General features: G+C 39.6%; 1 protein-coding gene across 1 annotated transcript in view; it reads left to right on the forward strand.

Annotated features, from left to right (window-relative positions):
* The first annotated feature begins 3,413 nt into the window (after positions 1–3,413).
* Positions 3,414–14,903, forward strand: part of PPARGC1A (PPARG coactivator 1 alpha) — a 111,886-nt gene continuing 100,396 nt past the window's right edge. Inside the window, exon 1 of the mRNA XM_053672319.1 lies at positions 3,414–3,478. Coding sequence (XP_053528294.1) covers positions 3,461–3,478 — 18 coding nt within the window. The 5' untranslated portion in view covers positions 3,414–3,460. The remainder of the gene's footprint in view (positions 3,479–14,903) is intronic.

Consider the following 14,903-nt stretch of genomic DNA (forward strand, 5'->3'; position numbering starts at 1 on the left):
CCCTCCAGGAAAAGAGGGAGAGGAAAGGTTGCAAGAACAGAGAAATAGTTGAAGCCGAGGAACCTGACCAAGGAAGGCAGTAGGTGCAGTGCCCGCCGTATGCCAGGCACTGTGCCGGCCCCTCCCCTATGTCTCTGCAGCTCATCCTGTTGAATCCCCATGATAAGCCTGTGGGGTAGGAATTGTCCTTGTTCCCTAGGTGGAAACATGAAGACTCAGAGAAATTAAGTGGCAGTGCTGCTATATTGTGGTATCGTGGTAGACTGTACTGAAGTTAATTCACATTTGCGTTCATGTTCTTGGTACTCTTTGCTGGGTGCATGAGCTCCATAGCCGGTATATTCTGCATTCATCTGAGTTCCGATTCTCTTTCGAAGTGTTTGTTCCTGGTAGCATAATTTGCATACCTGGAAAAGGATCATGAAAGTGGACTTGGTTTAATGCTCTTTGAGAAAGTTTCTTTTTAAAAAAAATCACTACCTTCAGACCAGACCTTGGTGTCACATATTCCAAAGCATGCAGCTCTCATTCCTATTCAGCTGTAGTGTGTAGCTTTGACATTTTTGAGGTGTGGTGTCATTAGGGGTCATGGGGCTATCAGAGTTAACATGGCCACAGACCGTCCCAGTTTGTTTGTGTTCTTCTAGGCTCCCAAAGGTATGAGGGTATCAAAGAAGGCAGTTTATTCTGACTTTCTATTCTGGGTCATTTACTTTGGAACCTGCCCCATTAAATGGAGGCCTTCCAGTTTACCAGGCGACCTAAGTATTTTGGACCTTCCTAATAATCATTTCCAAACAAGAGCCATAGTGTTTTCCAAGCTTACATGCTCTTTAAGTACATGCAATGGACTTTGGTTTATATATATTTCCTAAATCAGAGTAGATTAGAAAACCATACAATTTAGCCCCCCTTCCTGAAGCTGGTACTATAATGAGTTTTAAATGACTCTAACTCATGGAACAATTTTGTATTTGACCACACTCCCAAGCAAAAGCTAAAATATATATATTGGAAATTGATGCAATTATTGGTGTTAACAGTCAAGGTTGAAATGTATTGCTGAATTGTTTTCTATAGTAAGATAAAGACACCGAATGGACTTTATGGCATAGACTTGCATGGAAACACGTGTATGGCATGGAAAACCTCCTTGTAATATGGTTTGCCATGTGGTCCTAAGATGTGTTCTCATATGGCCATTATTTGCAATTGCTGTCTTCAAAGAGTCTTAATTTTGCTTAGGGGAAAGGGCGACAATGTAGTAAAGGCTCCTTCTCCCTTGAGGGTGCTCTTAGTGATCTGAATCAGATGCCCCAAGTTAACTGTAGAAGTTGATTCACAAGGAAATATGCATCCTTTTCAATGAGACACCAGGTCACGTTTACAGACACTGTCGTTCAGCTCCCTTTGACCACAGAGTAGGGCCACATGCTGGCTGTGTGCCTGTGGAATCCTGGCTCGCCCTGCCTTCCCTGGTGGTTGGAGCTGGATGTGTGTGGTGCTTTTACTTTCCTTCCGAACATAAAGCTGTGGTTCCCTTCTGATTTGTGGAGCGATGCTTAAATGTCAAAGTTATGTGACTCTTAGAAACAAACAAAAATGCCATTTTTTTTCCTGCTCAGCCTAATCATTAAAAGAAAAATGTCTGGAGACGGACAACACTGACTTCAAGGCCTGGGCTCTCCATATACTGGATTTTTGTCTTTAGAAAAGTTACTCAAACTCTCTAAGCTTCAGCAAGCTTGTCCCCAGAATCAACATATTAGTACTTGCTCTTCCTGTCAGTGTGAGATTTAAGTGGAATCATCGACATCAGTACTCAGCACAGTGCTTGTCACAGGGCACAGATCCACTGAACGCTGGATATCATCTCTTTAAGGCTATTATTTTTGCTCTAGCTCAAAGAACTATAAACTATAAACTTTAGAGTTGTAGAGAAGACCCTGTTCTTTGAAAGGTGGAGGAGCATAGGAAAAAAAAGGAATACCGTGCTTCATTTCCCAGTCTTCAGACTTGTTTATTACAGTGGTGGGTTACCATGGAAACTGTCAGGATTAAGATGGCATTATTGAGTTAAGCATTCAATGAACATCTCAAGGAAGAAAAGCTCTCACATGTGTGCATGCCATGGGTGGCTTTCAAATGAAAGAGTTGTTTTAGGGGGTGAGGAGCGGATGGCGTTTAGTAACTCCCCTGGCTCACGGAGTTTCCCGAATTCTCAAAGCAAATCACAACCAGGAGTTGACTCTGTGCTCATCGCCCTGCATGGGGCCCTTCGCAGACCATTCCATAAAGTTGTCCCCAGTGACAGCCAGATTTTCAAAATGGGAAGCAGCGCTTCATGTAGCGGGGAGTGTGGCTTTCCAAAATAGATTCTGAAGTCAAAACGAACTCAGAGTGTTTTTTAGGAGAAGGGCTGACCTCCTTTCATGCCACTTCCTGTGAGTTAAAGCTGCAAGGGAGGACTAGTTTGGGCATGTGGTGCAGCCCTGAGAGCCGCCGCTGCCAGGGAACGAGATTTGTGTTTCTAAGGAGATACAACAAAAAGGAGAATGCTTTAAGAGCCAGTGGCTGTCAGAGTGTAAAAGTATCTATGTTCAGAAAGGGAAATGGAAGTTGAATTAAGTAATTTTAGACACATGTTAGGGGGTGCCCTTCTGCTAGGAATGCTTAAGTGCAAAAGCAAATAGTTGTGACCACAAAGGGCTTAGTACATCTCAGCTGATTTTAGTTCTCAGACTCAAACTGGATAGGATTGGTATTGACCCGCACTATGCATGTGATTTTAACGTGGTCTGACTCCCGCCTGTCATTTTGTTGGGTTGTGTTAGTAACAGAGGACAAAGGATGACATATTCCAGCAGAGGTTTGGGCAGCCGATTGACAATCTATTCTGAGTAAATGAGAGGAGGAAAACCCCAGTTCTACCAAGTGGGGCAGCGAACAGAGGGAGCTACCAGGGTCTTTTATGCAGTTTCAGCCAGTTTGCAAATGTTGAGTTGGTTATTAACCTGGAAGGATTCTCTGAAAGGGTTCATTGGATAAAGTATCATCACAGGATAGAAATCACAGGGAAAGTGCACCAAGGAAAAATTACAGTACAGTTATATTTACTTACTCCCTCTGTGGTAGGGTTTTATTTTCCGCAGTTGGAAAGGGAACCACCTGTCTAACTGCTGATGTCAGAAAGCTCCCTCGAGACACGGGGCTGTTGGAAAGCACATGATACTGTATGTATTTGCTCTTACGTCCGTATCTGGCTCAGATCGGGTTTCAGATTTGAGCCCTATGGCGGAGTTCATTGACTAGTGACTTCCAGGTGCCCTCCCACGTCACCATGCCCTAGTGAATTAAAAAGTAGCCTGTGGAAGCCCCCATCGTGAGTGTTCCCTCAGCTTGCACACAAGTATTCACACTGCATTAAAATGAATGAGCCACATCTCGGAGGTTCTCGTCCATGGATCTGGTTTGGAAAGTGAGTATTAAGAGGCGTTATCTCTGCACCCAGAAGCCGGTATGTTGCTGGTGTTCTGGCTTTTGTTTTACTGCTAATGATCAGGATTTTAAAGAACACATTGCAGATTTGAAGGTTTTCTAAAAATAGTATGTACCTATCTTTTTTTCCCTGATAGTGTTGTCAGTGTGGAGAAATGGTTACAGAGTGAATGAAATGCCTAATGCTTCATTTGGCAAAACTGGATATTATGACGGTGCATTTTAAGGGACCTAACACATTGTTTATTATTATTATTATTATTATTATTAAAGATTTTCAAATAGTTGTGTAACCCACTGCTCCAGTTCTTTGTGCCTAGTGGAGAATTAGGCCTTTGAAACAAAGTTCTCTGAAGGAATGTGGAGCCTGCTGCTGTGTTGCATAAGTCTAGGGGGCACCATTGGTATCACAGTTAAGGGACTCAGGCTTGAACTATCACACTGACTATATGTCCAGTCCCAGGAAATATGATGCTATCAACGTTACGCAAACATTACATAAAAATAGATGGGCGAAAAAGGTGAAGGGGATTAAGAGGTGCAAACTGCCTGTTATAAAATAAGTCACGAGGATATACAATAATAGACAGCATAGGAAATAGAGTCACTATTGCAGGAACTCTGTATGGTGACAGATGGTTGCTAGACTTACTACAGTGATCATTTCATTAGATATACATGTCTAATCTGTGCACCGGAACCTAATGTAATATTATGTCGACTATCATTTAGAAATAAAAATAAGAACCACTAAAAACCAAAATGAAACACGAAACTAAAATTGTTGCCAACAATTGCAGAAAGCTTGCTATTAGTGAAGTTGTTCATTATTTTAATAGTGCCATGCATCTGAATTTGAATATCTTTACCAACTTGCAAATTATGTGGTTAGACAAAATAGGTGGAAAACAGAGTCTCTGAGAATGTAAATTATATTCTTGGGCCGCATCAGATCAATGTCCTATTAGGGATCAGCACCAGTGATTTTAATTCCCAGCCATCCCATGATGTGCACCGGCAATTAAATTAGTATTTCCAGTGATGTTTGGTATCTTTTTCTCAAACCCTAAAAGTAGAGTAAATGGAATGGGCTAAGACCCCCTGGTTCACCTAACCTTTCCCCCAGTGTGAGATTTTTCCTCTGAACCATTAAAAGTGTTGTAATATATGATTGATATTAATTAGTTTTCTGTACAGCACTGTACTCCTTAACATGAACTGAAATAGAAATAAATATATTACCATGAATTAAGATTTTATTAGTCGTGAAGAAGGATTAGATGAAGGCACCTATGTGAAATCCTAAATCCAGGCATCAAATTGAATTAATGCCAGCACTGCCTTGAGATTAATTTGAGTGCTGAACAAGAAATAGTATACCATAACATAACTGTGTTTACTGAATCATTTTTGGCATCAAAAACTAAAGCTACATTATAGATGCAACAACAGGCTTTTCTCCCTTGGAAGAGAGAGGCGGGTGCATTTTGTAATTAAAGTGAATGTTACCCTCTGAAAAATGCCTCTGGTCTCCAGGAAGAGAACAGCCCTGCCGGGGACACTGCATCCCCGTATGTATCTCAGACTTCACATGCTCTGTGCTGCTCTGGCTTTCTTTTGCATTCCATCAGGGTTTTATAACAGGATCGGCTCTATTTTCTGCCCTCTTAATCTGGAGGACCGGGTAAACCTCACTTTATAAATTTGCATCTCATTACTATGTATATGTTTGGAAAATGTGCGGAAGGTGTTGACAAGATGTATGGGGTTGTATCAGGGATGCTCTAGAAGGGATTCCTGATTGTAGAGCGAGGGCGGGTCATACAGCTTTTAACACAGGGTTGCATAAGCCCGACACAGTAAAGATTCCAAGGATCACTTTTCATGGGCTGGGATGAAAGGGGTGCCCCCTGGAGTTGTGCATTGCTCAGGCCCTGCTCTAATACCCTTGTTTTTCCCCCTGAAATTTCCCGATTCTGTAATTCGGTTTTTAAATTGCATGCACAATACCACTCAGTTGAGGGCAAGTGCCAAACTTTAAACCAGAACTGTCAAATTGGATGATTATACAGATGACTCATGGAACTTATATTTTCCAGCTGCCACATTTAGAAAAGGTAAATTTAATTTTAACAATGTACTTATTTTTCCCAACGTATTCCAACTATTATACCAACATGTAATCAATACAAATTACTCTTGCAATATTTTAATTTGATTTTTCATGCTAAGGTTTTGCAGTCCCATGTGCATTTTCCATTTATTGTCCATCTCAGTGTTGACTAGACGCATTTCAAGGGCTCGGCAGTCACAGGTGGGTAGCAGCTGCCCTATTGGACAGCACAGTTTTCAACTTATGTGCCAACCAACTTGTCAGTGTGTCATTACACAAAAAATTACTTGCAAAAAATTCCCTAAATAGCCAAGACAAACTATAACATACCCTTTATGCCGTTTTATCGGTTTAACATGTGATGGTATGATTACTCACAAATTTGCGAGAAGAGCATGAATGCTAAGGCAATGTGGTTTGTAGGCCGCTGGTGGCGAAACTGACTTCATACTGACTGTTTTGCTCCTGTTGCTTTGTTTCTCGTTCTTCCCCCATATACATCGCATTTTAAAGCACGATTTGATGCTCAGTGGTTCTCCTTGCATTTGCAAACTCATGATCCCTTGTCAGTTTTCATACACCGTGCGGATGTCCTGTTTCTTAACAGAGAGACTCTTGAGAGGTTTTTGGCTCCAATACCTTCTGGGGCCGGCACAGTGGAACCAAGATCTGTGTTCCGCACTTGCTACTTCGGGTCACTTTGGAGGGAGAGCCAGGTCGGGACTAGCTCAGGGTGGGTTTACGTTTCTTCCGGGCGTGTGAGAAACCTAGACGCTCCGCCCGCGGCAGCTCTCGTGAGGATCCTGTGTGCGCCCCCCAGCGTCAGCTTAATGCAGGACTTTGGAAGAAAGTCGGTTCTGCACTGTGCCTGCATCTGTTTTTATTTATTTACATTTTAATTTTAATTTCAGGACATTTATTTTCCTTGCCTTATTTCAGAAAAATAAAATTATTTATCACATACTTTGTGTTCTTCTGACATGAGGAAGCCAGGCAGAAGGCAGACTTAAGCATTTACCCTACTGTTGTTTGGAGTTAAATTGAGTTTTAAGTATTTGCATGTGAATAACAGGTAATGTTACTGAGTACTTAATATAGACCAATACTGGGCTCAGCTGTATCTCATTTAACCCTAATACCAACCAGGTCAAATAGGTATCTACGTTGCCATTTTCTCAGAAAAGGATTTGAGGCTTCATATTCAAATACATTGGGAGAACTCCTAATCCTATCCCACCTTTGATAGAAGAGAAACTAGATCTAGAACGTTGAAATGGCCATGTCCAAGGTCAAATCAACCAACCTGAACTGTGGGCCCTTTGATTCCTGCTCCACTGCTCTTTGTCTGTGTGGTTTCATAGTTTCTTTAGGAAGATAAGCTGAACATTAAGAATTTTTTTAACAGAAAGGTAGCAGACTTTAAAATGTTATAATATAGGGGAAACTCCTTTCTCTTTGCTATGAACTTTGGAATTTTGATCTAAGTATAATATGAATACTGAAAAGTACATATATTATAAGGGCTTAGCTCTATGAATTTTCACTAACTGATCATAACCCATGTAAGAAGCACCAACAGCAAGAAATAAACCAAAACTAACTTTCTGAAACCCTGTTCCCCGGACCATGCCTCCAGCTCTCAGCCACCACCAGAGCCAGCCTCTGTCCTGACTTCCAGGTGCATATATTAAATATATCTGTCTCTTTACTTATTTATATGAAGAATAGGATAATAAGGCATGGGCTTTTGTTGGTGTGTCTGGCTTCTTTTGCTTCACATTATTTATGGGATTTATCTACATGTTGATATAAAGTAGATGTTTATTCATTTCCATCGATGTATTTGACTGTAACTTTAAAGTATAAACTCTCTACAACCATACTATTGTAAGTGGAATTAATAGGTTTATTGAACATTAATTATTTAAATTGATTTCCCTGCCAGAACATTATTAGCCATAGTTTCATCTTGATTCACTTTAAAACAAAATAACAAATCTCAAATATGGTAATTTAGTGGTTACAATGCAAGATACATCCCAGCAAACCACTCTTGGGGTATGTTTTTATACAATATTCAACATAGGATAATATAATAGAAAATATCAGGCACCTTCTGAAAATACCCACAAGAGAGAGCTGAGTTGGAGTTCCCGATTAGTAGCTTTGTACGGCCACACAAAAGGTTAGGTGTGGACTATTTTTAGGTGTCCTATGTGGAAATGGATCTACTAAGCTGGATGGTAGAAAGTTATACCTTAGGAGTTGACAGAGATTTTCATTTTAAAAAACAGTAGGAAAAGAATCCTTTCTGATCATCTGCTTGGGTCCATGTACAATCTGGGGTCTTCAAAGGGTAACACAACTTGGGGGCCTGTTGAAAAGGGAAACTCCTATAAACTGCCCTTTGGAGATTGTTTCACAGGCATAGCAATCAAGTTTTTATTATGTTAGTTGTTTTGTTTCTCTGGTTGTGGGAAAAAGTGAACTTAAATATGTCATGGTAGTGGCTACTGCTGCATCATCCGGCGCTGGAGCAGTTTACTGAGGCCTTGTCCTTACAGAAGTCTGTAATTTCCCTGGTGTTACTTTGCTGACATCAGGCCTCCCTCTCCAAATTGTCTGTTAGGAAATTTAGGTGCTCGTGGCTCTTCATTCAGCCCTAAAGGAAAGTCTCGAAGCTGGGTGGTATTAGATGGCTCTGAAGCACAGATCTACCTGCTGCTAGATAGGGTTGTATGTACAAGGAAAAGAGCTGAGTAGGAAGACCCTGTAACTCCTAGTGATATGTCCCTATCTATTTCATGGTATGACCTTGGTTTAATACAGTTGCTGTTAATGCCTTGATAACATATTTTTGGCATATGACCTTCTTTCCTTCCTCCACATCCTACAGTAATAACTTAGATGATTCCTCTCATATTGAAAAAGAGGTAACGTCTCATTTTACCAAATATAATGAGCTTTTTATTTAAGGGGGGGCAGATGTGGTAGGAGTCAAAACTCTTTAAGCTCTTATTTCCCCAGATGCTGTAGACCTTATTCCTATTTACAGAACCCTGAATTTAAGATCTATCCTTTTTTCTAAATCTTCTCTCTCTGGGTAATATTTCTTACCTGTTGTAAAATCAAATCACATGTTAGTATGCTACACTGCATCCATATGCAGGCATAAGTAAATGGTCACTCTCTTATTAGTTGTGTGCTTTTTTACCCTTAGAGTGTAAGTAGGCATTTATTAGTCTTACACATCACTTGCATCACTTACTAACATGAGTGATAAACAAGATGAAAGCTTACTGTTTCTCTGGGGCAGCTACTTGGGATTTGTAAGAAACCCAGGTCTATAGAAGTTGGTCTTCTCACACCAGCCTGCGTCATTGAAAGTATCGTATTTTGTGAGTTCTCTTGTCATCTTGTTCTGGTGTAGTGAGGCAGGGAAGTAGGCATATTTCATGGAGACTGATGAAGGTCAGTCCTTTGGGCAGAGTTGAGCACCCATTACCTTTCTTGAACCTCCTTCCTGATTTCCAGTGCCTTTTGTACAATGAGACCTTTGGATTCAGCCTTCACAAAGAGGTCTTCCCAAGTGGCCTGTCTCTGTCAGGGCTGACATAGTGTTGCATGTGAAAGTTGGCAGAAATCTTAGATCTAGTTGAATCTGGCTGTTTCCTTTTACAGATAAGGGAACTGAGGCTCAGAACCATTAAGTGAATTGCCCAAAGTGGAATTGTGGGCCAGTGACAAACCTACATGTGGACCCATATTCTTCCCACTATTCTTTTTCTTCTCTTTTGTGCTGAATCAAGATCCACAAAATTATTCTACTTATCAGATAAGGTTGAACCTCTGTGATCACTTTATATCCCATGAACTTGGCCTTGCTTCCAGCCTCATTAACTGTCTTCTTACAAAAAGTCTTAATGGTCAAAATAATGATCACCCAAGCATAGGATGAGTGATTTGCAGGCAAAGCCCATGAAACTGCAGGATCACTAACTCGAAGAGGCTAATACAATAGTAAAGCCTGTCTTCCTGTGGCTATAGCCAGCCTTCCACAGGAGGGAGGGTGGGTCACCTTTCATGTGATATTTGGAGGGCCCAGAATGAGCTTTCTGCCTGAGAACTGGGCTGCAATGTGACAGCATATATATAGGTTGCTCCACATTTAGGAACAGACTGTGTTCCAGAAGTTCACTCGCAAGTCACTGGCTTGAAACTTGGACTGCATTTTCCTTAGCCGGTGAATTTCAGTCATCCCCTGGCAGGGCCAACAGCTCCCCCAGCTCTTCCCTGAGCGTTTTCAGGCTGCCCTTCCTTTTCCCCAGTTGACAAAATCCCTTCTTGGGAAATTTTCTTAAATGTTTAACCATGACATTCTTAAAGCACTTACTATTTTCTACCCCCTTGGCATGTGTTTGTGAACTTTATTAGATGCTAGAAGGGAAGAAAAAAAATGCGACTCACAGATAGATGCTTTTGTGTACATAACTGAAATGCCCCTAACTCTACCAAGGATGCTTACATTTTTGGCTGGAAAGTTTATTTAACTTCATTGATAAAATTTCAAGTTGAGAACCAAAGATTAGATGGTAGTGGCCCATAAGGGTCAGGGGCATAAGCCCATCTCAGAGGCAAGCTCACAGAGGTTGATACCTCTCCTCTCCCCATAATTCAGGGCTCAGAGGGGTTCTAAGTGCCGGGCAGGTACTTCTTCCAGGGTCGCGCAGGACCCTTGTGTCCTGAGTGGAGTAGCTGATGGACTCACTGAGGTAGAGAGAAATGGCTTTCTTTTAAATGCAGGATATGTATATGTTTATCACAGAACATTTAAGAATTATAGAAAGGCACATAAACACAAAGAAAACTAAATATTACTTATAATGTCCATCAGCCACTACTAACATCTTGTTAGTCTCCTTATCTTCTTTCCTCTTCTTTCTTTCTGAGTGTATGTTTTTATATGTAAATTTGTTATTATACTGTCTTCAAACAACTTGAAATCTTAATATATTTTGAAGGTTTTCTCATTATGCTACTACATAGTTTTACAACAGTTTTAATGATATCATGGGGCATACTCAGTGAATATGTGTGTATGAATAAATACACTGCTCTGTAATTTACCCAACAAGGTCAATATTGTCGGGCATTGCACTACTCTCTGGTTTTCAGTAATGTAAATAATGTAGCACTGGCAACCCTCACACCCTGAATCTCTGCACATATCCCTTTGTTATTTCTCAAAGATGAATTTTTAGAATTAGAGTTTCTGGGTTCACAGGCATGCCCATTTTAAACACGTTTCATACATATTTCTTCTAGAACACTGTATACCCATTTATAATTGCACCAGCAGCATTTAACATTTATTTTTGATTGAGCTGTAAGTGTGGAGGTAGCCTTAAACATGGTCTTCTGGGTAAAGGATTCTGTTTCAAAATCCCGTGTCCATGTGGGCCAGCAAACATAAAGTAAGATTTTATATGTCATCACAAGATTTAGCTAAACCTTAAGCTAATTGCTTCTTAAACTGTGAGTTTATTTTCTTTCCACATTATGTCTTTAGGATATATTTTGTCCCTGCTAGAGTGAAAGTCAAATATCAAAGCACTGGAAAAATCTATCTGCAACAGAAAGAAAAGCCAAATGACCAAAACCTTTCCAAGGCTTGTTTGGTGGGATTAGAAAACAAAAACTGAAACAAAAACAAAAACAAAAAAAGTACTTTGCTTATTTAAGTCTTCCATTTTAAGACTAGTTGGAAAAGATTATTTTCTTCCCTAAAATCAAGGTAACAAACTCATGAAGACCCAAGCTCTAGAAATAAGTACCAGGGGGAAGTATTTGACAAATAGGTATTATTTTAAATTTAATTATTTGTGTACCTCAGTGTTTTTCTGGATGGACCTTACTAACTTCAGCTGGAGGATAAAATATCTTTTTTTTAGTAAATGAACTAAGTTTTTAAGGTTCAGTAGCACTTTAAATTTTTAAATAGCACCAAATTTAATAAAATGTGATGTGCTTTATTTTCAGTTTTTGTAAAGAAACATTGCTAAATAATCCTATTGAATGTTCCTTGTCTAAATAATCAATAACTCACTGCATGCAGGATGAAATAACCTGAAATAATTAAGGTAAATGAAAATGTCTATAGATGCACAAATACAGCAGTTAAACTTCAGACAAAATCAGATTTTAGCCATGCTTTTAAAAAATCTCTTATCTGTGGGCCTAATAAGCAGACTGCTTGCTTTATGTTTAGATTAGTCCAATTGAGTACAACTCGGATTAATTTTCACATTATTTTTGTTTTAATGTGAAAAATGCCAAAAGCAGATTTTGAGATTCACATTAAAATACAGGCAGACCCACTGGCATAGAGCTGGTCTGCTGGAGGATTTATTGGAGATGAGAGATTGTTACTGAGGTTGTCTATCACCTCTGGTTTATGAAAAATAAATAGATAGATGGATGCTGGGAGGCATTAACACTGCCCACGACTCTCTTTTTGCTTCCCCAAGGGTGCTTTTGTGTAAACTAAGATTTGATTTTAGAATGCCCCCAGACTAGAGGTTTTTGTTAATATCCTTCCTGGTCACTAACTTCTGTGCCCTGTGCAGTCTCAGCCCAAACATGTCCCCGAGACTCAGGCCCTGTGCTCAGAAAATGATGTGAGTTATTGGGATCAATTAACTTCTCTAGGTATTGAAAGCAAGCAAGCAAATGCCTGTTAGTAATGATTAACTTTGGAAATATTATCAATTCTGGGAAGACCCCTTACCTTTCTGGAAGAATGCTCTAGACCGGGAGTGTTCCCAGGAAGCTTGGTTTCCAGTTACATAAAGTTACTTCAGGGTCTCTGCTGTGCTTTGCATTGGGAATGAATATTATTTTTATGTTTGAAACTTTAGTTCTTTCCAGAAGGGCTTTTAGGAATCTATATGCTCTTTTCAGCTGCTACGAACACTCTTCCTCTTAATTTTCTCATTTGTAAAATAGGTACACAGATAATGGTGTTTGGAGAGTTTTGAGAACTAAACTGAGATATGGTATATTGGGTACTAATTTTAATGTCTAGCTCATACAAGGTCTGCTGTATATGTTTCTTCTCTGCTTCTCTTCCTTGAAAAGTTTTAGCTTAAACTCATTCTTATCATTTATTGAAAGCTTATTAAAAATGGGCAAAGATATGCATACTAATAGCTCTTCTCTCTTCTCACCTGTGCCCAATAACAACATCAAAACCAGCGGTCTCTGCTGTTGTCTACTTGTGTATTTGAATCCTAGCTATTTGAGTTGGATTGTGTTTATGTTCTAGAAGTGGGCAGTTGTCTGAAATATAGAGGGTAGGCAAACCTATTATTTTGGGCAGGAGTGGAGAAGAAAATACAAATGTTATTATATACTTGGTCAGATATTTTTGTTATAAAATTAAATTACTCTCTTGAAGGTTTATTTTCTCTCTTGTCATTAACTCTAAGGATAGAGTCTTCTGTGGTTACCAGCGTAGGAGCCTTGGGAAATGTTAACTGAACCATTGAGGGAAGAAATTCCAGCAGGATGAATTCTATGTTCTGTACAGATAGGGAGCATTATGGGCACTCAACAGATGTTAATAAATACCTCTTTCTATTGTTGAGGCAAAATGAGGTCGATGTGAGTGTGAACTGTGGTTAGTAAAAGGACCTTGTACCTAAAAAAGGGTGTGTTTTTAGAAGAGGAATCTGGACATTGAGTGAAAGATCACTTTTTGTTCTCATATCGAATTATTCTCCGTGTGTAAGGGCTGTCTTCCCCCCTAAAATTGTGAGCTCCCATGTGTTCATGTCATATGCCTTCTTGGCTGTCCTTGGAATACGTTGCTGTGGACACAGTAAGGCTTCAATAGATCTTTGTTGATTGAAACTAAATGTTTGGAAATCTTGGAGGCAGGGTCGAAGGGATGAAAGGAGGGCTGCAGGGAAGGAGGAAGAGAATAGTCAAGGCAGAAACACAGTGGAATACAGACTGCCTGGAAGCCCAAAGAGACCAAGGCTGGTGGTGAGCAACTAAGAATTTATGTTCTCCTGAGGAAAGGGGGGAAAAAACCGAACAGAAGAGAAATTTTAATCTGAAAAGCTAATTAAGCAAATTATAAGACCTTTACCATAGCCCGGTCCTTGGAGTTGTAATTTTTCGACTTTAAAAAATAGTGGAGGATTCTCTAGTTTGTCCCAAGAATCTATTTGTATTTTGGTTTGTACAGTAAAAGAAAATTGAGGGAAAAATACAGTATGCTTCCATGTTTTCACTCCCACGAACCCTCTTTGTGATGGTGAGGGGGAAAAATATAAAAACACCTCTAGTTTCATTGGGTGTGCTGATTTATTGAATAAAAAAGAGGAGTTAGGTGGCAAAAATATAAATAAGAAAATCCCAACAAGAAACTGTGAGCAGGTTTAAAATATCAAAAACAACCATACAAAATGCCCCAGTGCAGAGAACTCCTCTAAAAAGTGTGAACAGGATTAAAAAAAACAAACAAGTGTGTCACGGATACCTAGCCTTTGATGAACACAATGAAAAATATCAGAGACTATCACAACTCAGGGACCTCTTGATAATAATGAATAAACATCAACTCTTCTAGGTCAAGGGACCAATATTACTTCACAGCTGACTGTGTTGAAGGTAGAGCAAGTGACCTTTTCCCTGAATTTTAATAATTTACTGTAGTTTTACATTAAATCAGAATATAATTTTGAATAAAATGAGTGTTTCCTTGTGGGGAGTGCAGAGCAATGCCACTAATTGCAGGCATGAAAGCATTCCCGAGGCTGCATTTTCCTGTTCTTTCTTGAGTTAGAAAATTAACACTACAGTAATTTTCCACTTTTTGTAAGAAGGAAAATGTGCCAGTGAAATGTATTCGGCTGACTTCAAGTGTCAAAGCTCTAGGCCATCTTTTTCTGTCCAGTAATGACAAACTGTCAATATCATCACATTATTCAGGAATTTACTAGCAACTTGTGGCAGGTATCGGAGCACACAGGTCTCTTATAGTATTTGTGGTCTGGAAGAAGAAGCAGACTGTCATTTGGGGGGATCCTTTTGGTTTCCTTTTCTTTCACTTTAATATTTAAGCAACTTTTCATTTCAAATATGTGTTAGAGCAAATCACCATTTTTTCTAATGCACAAGGAGATGAACAATAGAGGACACGTTAAATTAACCTTAAAAGAATAGGAATTTGAGTCGATAGTGCTTTAACAATTTTTAAATACCTGGGGGATTTTTTTCAGATAAG

Source organism: Artibeus jamaicensis, unplaced genomic scaffold, assembly GCF_021234435.1.
Source record: "Artibeus jamaicensis isolate MK-2021 breed Jamaican fruit bat unplaced genomic scaffold, CSHL_Jam_final contig_76, whole genome shotgun sequence".
NCBI lineage: Eukaryota > Metazoa > Chordata > Mammalia > Chiroptera > Phyllostomidae > Artibeus > Artibeus jamaicensis.